Raw genomic sequence first — 7,651 nt, 5'->3', positions numbered from 1 at the left:
ATTTCCCTTTCGCTGGTGACGAAACCATGAGATGTCAGAGGAGAGGGAGAAGTATAAAATTCCCCTGAGCGGTAATCACCAGTAAATGTAATTGTATCCTTAATATCTTATGGAGTATAGATATAGTGTAACACTATACATGTAGTACCGTAGTATCTTATTCTGAGCATGTGGTGCGCCCGGTATGGTCCGGCACATCCTAATGCCAAACAGTTATATTCCTGGAAACAAATTTTATATTAATTTAAAAAAAGGCCCGGCCTCCTCCACCCCTTAATAGCCGGCCATCTCTCACCTTATTTCCCCGTCGCCGATGACAAAACTAAACAATGTCATAGAAGAGGGAGAAATATGAAATTACACTCACCGGTAGTCAGCGGTAAATGTAATTGCAGCATTAATATCTTATGAAGTCTATGTATACGGTGACACTATACATAGAGTATCATAATATCATCCTATATTGGGCATGTGGTGCGTCTGACATGGTCAGGCACATCCTAATACCATACATAAAAAGAAAAAAAAAAAAGGGTCCGGCCTCCTCCACCCCTTAATAGCCGGCCATCTCTCTCCTTATTTCCCCGTCATCGATGACAATACTAATATATGTCATAGAGGAGGGGGAAATATAAAATTACACTCACCAGTAGTCACTGGTAAATGTAATTGTATTTTTAGTCATTTATGGAGTATATATAAAGTGTAACACTATATATATAGTACCATAATATCAACGCACTCTGGGCATGCGGTGCGCCTGACATGGTCAGGCACATCCTCACACCATACATATTAAAAGAAAAACAAAGGTATACCACCTGTATGCCAGATGTAGACATGGCAGTAATCATCCAGCTTGGTCTGATGGAATTGCTGGGCTGCTCCTGATGACATCATCGGTGTTCTTCTGCTTCTCTTGATGGTCTTCTTGGGGCTTATGAGATCTGGCTCTGATGATCTTAAAGAGCCGGTGTGCTGTCCATGGTTTTCCAGTTAGTGCTGACAAATGAAAACCCTGTGAATAAGGCCTGGTGGTCTGCCGGTATGGCCGAGTGGTGGGCTTCTGCTGCCTCCATCCTCTCGAGATTAAATGGTCGGGAGCCGTGCCGGATGTTGTTTGACTATAAGAAGAGGAAGCATAGGGATTTAGCTGGTATTATAACTTCTCATGACAGCACTGGATTACAGTTCAAAAAAACGAACTAATTCCTGTATAAAAATTTATCACCCTAAGGGCAAAGTCAGACGAGCGTTTTTTTTGCTTTCGCCTATGTGCGCAAAAAAGGGCATGTCTGATAGAGCCAGTGGCTCCCTATGATTTGTTCACATGTCCGTCTTTTACAGGCGCAAAATACTCATACTTGTAAAAGATAGGACATCCGTGCCCTGGGTGGGTCCGTGCGACGCAGAAAGATTCCCCACGGAGAGTCCCCTTATCACTAAACACAGCACTGTCACAGTGTTCAGTGACAAGGGGACTCCCTGTGGGGATGAAGCTGTCACAGCTGTGGCAAAGGACCATAATGCCATCCCATTGCTTTCAATGGGGCCGTTGCTACTGCCGCTGGCCCCATTGAAAGCAATGCGATGCAGTCAACCCCCACAGTGACTTTCGGGGAAGGGCTTGAAACAGAAGCTGGTGTAAAAAAAAAAATGTGTATGTATATGTGTGTGTATATATATATATATATATATATATATATATATATATATATATATATATATATATACTAGCGTACCCGTCGCGCGTTGCTGCGAAGACAGACATACATACATACTTCGTTTTTATATATCTAGATGACGGCAGCAGCGACCACTGAGGTTTTGTAGGCCGCTGCTTCCCCCTTGCAGGCTGAATAAAATAGCCGTTGTGTGAGAATCGCTGGGGGAGGGGGGGAGACATTCTTACTGCTGGGAGAATTGCTGGGGGGGGAGGGGGAGACATTCTTACTGCTGGGAGAATTGCTGGGGGGGGAGGGGGAGACATTCTTACTGCTGGGAGAATTGCTGGGGGGGATGGGAGACATTCTGACTGCTGGGAGAATCGCTGGGGGGGGGGATCGGAGACATTCTGACTGCTGGGAGAATCACTGGGGGGGGATGGGAGACATTCTGACTGCTGGGAGAATCGCTGGGGGGGGGGGGTGGGAGACATTCTGACTGCTGGGAGAATCGCTGGCGGGGGAGCGGAGGCATGACTGCTGGGAGAATCGTTGGGGGGAGGGGGGGCATGGTGACTGCCAAGAAAATCTCTGTGGGGGAAGAGGGGCATGATGACTGCCAGGAGAACCGCTGGGGGGGAGCCATTATGACTGCTGGGGGAACCACTTGGGGGGAGGGGGGCATTATTATTGCTGGCGGACAGCTGGGGGTGGCATTGTGACTGCTGGTGGACCACTGGGGGGGGGGGGGGGTATTATGACTGCTGGGGGAACCGCTGGGGGGGGGGGGGCGGGCATTTTTACTGCTGGGGGACCGCTGGGGTATGTCACTCTTATTACTAATGGGGGGAGTGTCACTATTATTACTGCTGTGGGATGTCACTATTATCGCTGGGGTGAAGGTGTCACTATTACCGCTGGGGTATGTGTACATGTGGCAGAAATGGGCAGGGCTCTTTCAGAATAGACCGGGTGCAGATTTTGACTGCTTTTTAGATGCGGAAATGCTGCAGAATTTTCCAAAGAAATCTCCGCTGAGGACATTCTGCAGTATTTCCGCGTCCAAAAAGCAGTCAGAATCTGCACCCGGTCTATTCTGAAACAGCCTTGTCCTTTTTAGAACGACGGGGGTAAAATCATACGTTGTGATAAGCCCCGCCCCCTGACGTGTTGGTGCGATACATAAGTGGGTTTTGGGTTGTAGTTTGGGCACTCGGTCCCTAAAAGGTTCGCCATCACTGGCCTAGTACATGTTTGCCCACTTCCAACTCCAATGGAGACTGACTGTAAATGGCTGGCGTGCTCTAGTATTTATGGTTTCAAGCTGTACGTGTCATTGCATACAGTCTGTCTATCTATCTATCTATCTATCTATCTGGGTTATTGCATACAGTCTATCTATCTATCTATCTATCTATCTATCTGGGTTATTGCATACAGTCTATCTATCTATCTATCTATCTATCTATCTATCTATCTATCTATCTATCTATCTGGGTTATTGCATACAGTCTATCTATCTATCTATCTATCTATCTATCTATCTATCTATCTATCTATCTATCTATCTATCAGGGTTATTGCATACAGTCTATCTATCTATCTATCTATCTATCAGGGTTATTGCATACAGTCTATCTATTTATCTATCTATCTATGACATCAGGAAATGAGAGAATTAGATTTTGTAGGCCGCTGCTTCCCCCTTGCGGGCTGAATAAAATAGCCGTTGGGTGGAACATACAATTTATCCGGCTGCTGTGGCTTCTTAGGAAGATATCCTAGTACTTGTTTACCCACTTCCAACTCCAATGGTAATTGGCTGGCGTGCTCTAGTGGTTCCAAGCTGTACGTGTCATAATAGAGCCTTAATGACATCACAGTGCAGCTTTATAGAACATGTTGGGGCATGTTCAAGGGCGTCCGATGTTGATGACATCAGTGATGACATCACAATAGCAGGTGGCTTACTTATTCGATCTACGTGGGGGGGGGGGGCGTAACTTTCGACGACGCTCGCGCGCCATTTATCGTAGGATATTTGTACTATGCCTATAATCTTCCCAGGAGTGTACTTAACAACTTCCCAAAGTTTCATGGCGATCGGATGAATGGTGTAGTAGCGCATAAAGGACAAACAGACACGCAGACACGCAGACACGCAGACACGCAGACACGCAGACACGCACGCAGACAGACATACATTCAATTTTATATATATAGATATATATACATCGCCTCTCTACTGCTGTGCAGCTCTGGCGCATGTTCTCGCTGACTGCCGGCACTGCTCTGAAGCACTTTCAGCTGGCCGGGGATTTAAAAATCCCCGCTTCCTAAAAGAGCTGTGTCTGATTGGCTGAGCGCTCAGCCAATCACAGGCAGCGCTCAGCCATTCATTGATTGACAGGTGAGTGCTGCCTGTGATTGGTTACAGCGTTCAGCCAATCAGAGGCAGCGTCATTGAAAGCAATGGGCATGGAGCTACAGTCAGGTGCATTTTGCACATGCATGCAACACTTTTTTTTGCGCAAAAAGGACACTCGTCTGACTGAGCCCTAAGGCCAAATGCAGACGGCCGGGGAGGAATCCGACTGTGAGATCTCGTAATGGAATCAGACCTTGTTCCCCAGCGGTGACCCCTGGCTTACCTGTCTGCTGTCTTCTTTCTTTGCTGTAGATGTGCCGGCTGGTGTGCCGCCACACATGCGCAATGCAGATCTCTTGCACCGGCGATGATGCAGATGTGTGGCCACTCGCTGCAGGATGGGCAGCTTCCATTGACTACAATGGAATTTGCCCGTACGAGCCTCACACTAGAATAGGACATGCTGCGATTTTTTTCCCCCGGCAGCAGAAAATCGCAGTTTATTTCCGCTCGTGGGCATGGAAAAGTGTTTTGCTTAGCATGTCCTATGGGCAGTATTTGCTCCAGATCCCGTAGTGCAAATACGCCCGTGGGCATTGGGCCTAAGACTACTCGCACACGGACAAACTTAAACTTGTGTCTAAGATTCTTACATGGAACTCACATCAGCCGGCACACAGACACACCATCCATGCGCTGTCCGATGTGCCGGACATCACACATTATCATGTGCTATTCTTGTTCAAAAACGAGGCAGGAATGGGACATGCTGTAAATTCTATTTTCCATGAACTATTCATACGAGTAGAAAAAAGTCCCCCGTAAATATACCCGTTCTAATGAATCCGTTTCATTTTTGTCCAACTTTCTAACCAAAAAAATCGGTTCGAAAGTCAGATGGAAAAATCTCCCGTATGAAAGTGGCCTAAATCAGGTTATTGTAAGTTATCACTGATAGTCACAGAAATTCAAGTGTTCTTCCTAAACAATATTACAGCCTAAACATTCAGGACATATACAGTATATACACCAAGGAAGCTGATAAAGGTGATATTAGGGCTACAGCCCACGTCTAGCACCATAGTGAGGCATAGACATATACAGTATATACACCAAGGAAGCTCATAAAGGTGATATTAGGGCTACAGCCCATGTCTAGCACCATAGTGAGGCATAGACATATACAGTATATACACCAAGGAAGCTCATAAAGGTGATATTAGGGCTACAGCCCACATCTAGCACCATAGTGAGGCATAGACATATACAGTATATACACCAAGGAAGCTCATAAAGGTGATATTAGGGCTACAGCCCATGTCTAGCACCATAGTGAGGCTTAGACATATACAGTATATACACCAAGGAAGCTCATAAAGGTGATATTAGGGCTACAGACCACGTCTAGCACCATAGTGAGGCATAGACATATACAGTATATAGACCAAGGAAGCTCATAAAGGTGATATTAGGGCTACAGTCCACGTCTAGCACCATAGTGAGGCATAGACATATACAGTATATACACCAAGGAAGCTCATATAGGTGATATTAGGGCTACAGCCCACGTCTAGCACCATAGTGAGGCTTAGACATATACAGTATATACACCAAGGAAGCTCATAGCGGTGATATTAGGGCTACAGCCCATGTCTAGCACCATAGTGAGGCATAGACATATACCGTATATACACCAAGGAAGCTTATAAAGGTGATATTAGGGCTACAGCCCATGTCTAGCACCATAGTGAGGCATAGACATATACCGTATATACACCAAGGAAGCTTATAAAGGTGATATTAGGGCTACAGCCCACGTCTAGCACCATAGTGAGGCTTAGACATATACAGTATATACACCAAGGAAGCTCATATAGGTGATATTAGGGCTACAGCCCACGTCTAGCACCATAGTGAGGCTTAGACATATACAGTATATACACCAAGGAAGCTCATAAACGTGATATTAGGGCTACAGCCCACGTCTAGCACCATAGTGAGGCATAGACATATACAGTATATACACCAAGGAAGCTCATAAAGGTGATATTAGGGCTACAGTCTACGTCTAGCACCATAGTGAGGCATAGACATATACAGTATATACACCAAGGAAGCTCATAAAGGTGATATTAGGGCTACAGCCCACGTCTAGCACCATAGTGAGGCATAGACATATACAGTATATAGACCAAGGAAGCTCATAAAGGTGATATTAGGGCTATAGCCCATGTCTAGCACCATAGTGAGGCATAGACATATACAGTATATAGACCAAGGAAGCTCATAGAGGTGATATTAGGGCTACAGCCCATGTCTAGCACCATAGTGAGGCATAGACATCTCCCATTAGTACTACTATGACGTTATAACATACCAAGCTGAACCAATACAATTTCTGCTTATACTCACTGGTACAGGAATGTGTGGTGGTCGCATCTGCAGGGCTTCTACCAAATCCCAATTGATATGCCGGAAAAACCTCTGGGCTCTGATGTCACCGTGGACCCCTAAGCGCGTCGTAGGATCTTCCCGGAGGAGCTAAAAAGGAAAAAAATATAATCTAGTGCTTTGAACTATTATTACTGTCCTGGTCTAGTATAACACGTACTACATAGAGAATATATTCACCTTCTTGATGATGTTCTTCGCCTCGATGTTGGAGGCATTAAATCGTCCTCGATGATACTTTGACCTGCTGGTAACCATGATATTAAGAATGATACCTAAGGCATACCAGTCGATGGCAGCATTGTACTCCTCCCCGCTCAGCATCTCAGGAGCCATGAAGTCCGGCGTTCCAGCATATCCGGAGGCTGTGCGGTCTCCATAGATGTCCTCGAGGGCCAACCCGAAGTCGGCGATCTTTAGATGGCCCGCTGAAGTAACCAGGATGTTATCCGGCTTGAGATCTCTGTGAAGTAGAGGAAACAATGGTTTATTCCCATTCATACTGCTAAGAGAGAATCTGTCCCATTAGCTGATTTACTTTATAAATATATGAAGATGTTACCTAATGTGCGCACAAACATCCAGAATTAATATATCTAAGTATGTTTTATATCAGATTCCAAACCATCTACTATAATATAATCTGGGATTACAGACCCGGCCTGAGTCCATCACACCTAATAAAGACAAGAATATATTTACCGGTGGACGATGCCCTTCGCATGCAGTTGTTGGATACCGCATACAAGTTCCGCTGCGTAGAAACTGGCACGAAGGGGAGAGAAGAGAATTAGTATCTGGAGGCTGACAGAAAGCTCTGAAGAACACATAGTACAGAAGAGCAGAAGATCCACCATGTGAGGTTATTACTATAGACTGCAGGGATCACACATCTCATTCTTCATGCTACATGTTCTCTAATCCTATCTTATTCTGCATACTACAAACATGGGGATAAGGACTCCTGCACAGGGCAGCGCCATATGTGTTTGTGTTATAGATCAGTGGGCTCTCTGTGCGACACCCTATAGAGCCTCGAGAAGATATAGCATCCACCGGAGCAATGCAATATAATGTTACATGCGGTGGAGCATGGAACTATTTTTTTTCTTTTTGCAGATTAATGGCCGCCAAACAGTGCCGATATACAAGAACAGCCATTTCCCTG

The 7,651-nt window shown here is 45.5% G+C and overlaps 1 protein-coding gene across 1 annotated transcript; it reads right to left on the bottom strand.

Annotated features, from left to right (window-relative positions):
* Nucleotides 1-337: 337 nt before the first annotated feature.
* LOC136627079 (protein kinase C delta type-like) lies at nt 338-7,363 on the bottom strand. Its single transcript, XM_066602024.1, has 3 exons — nt 7,186-7,363; nt 6,445-6,946; nt 338-1,124 (listed from the first exon to the last, which is right to left on the bottom strand). Exons 1-2 carry the CDS (start codon nt 7,338-7,340, stop codon nt 6,643-6,645), a joined length of 459 nt encoding a protein of 152 aa, XP_066458121.1. The 5' UTR covers nt 7,341-7,363; the 3' UTR covers nt 338-1,124; nt 6,445-6,642.
* Between the last annotated feature and the right edge of the window lie 288 nt (nt 7,364-7,651).

Source organism: Eleutherodactylus coqui, chromosome 5, assembly GCF_035609145.1.
Source record: "Eleutherodactylus coqui strain aEleCoq1 chromosome 5, aEleCoq1.hap1, whole genome shotgun sequence".
NCBI lineage: Eukaryota > Metazoa > Chordata > Amphibia > Anura > Eleutherodactylidae > Eleutherodactylus > Eleutherodactylus coqui.
The sequence above is the reverse complement of the archived record's forward strand: the minus strand, read 5'-3'. Positions and strand labels throughout refer to the sequence as shown.

What these genes read in the sequence shown, in the direction of transcription:
- LOC136627079 (XM_066602024.1), bottom strand. Translation starts at nt 7,340, where the DNA reads ATGGTGGATCTTCTGCTCTTCTGTACTATGTGTTCTTCAGAGCTTTCT. An exon ending in GCGAAGGGCATCGTCCACCG is followed by an intron (nt 6,947 to 7,185) that starts GTAAATATATTC and finishes TCTACTTCACAG; the next exon opens with AGATCTCAAGCCGGATAACA.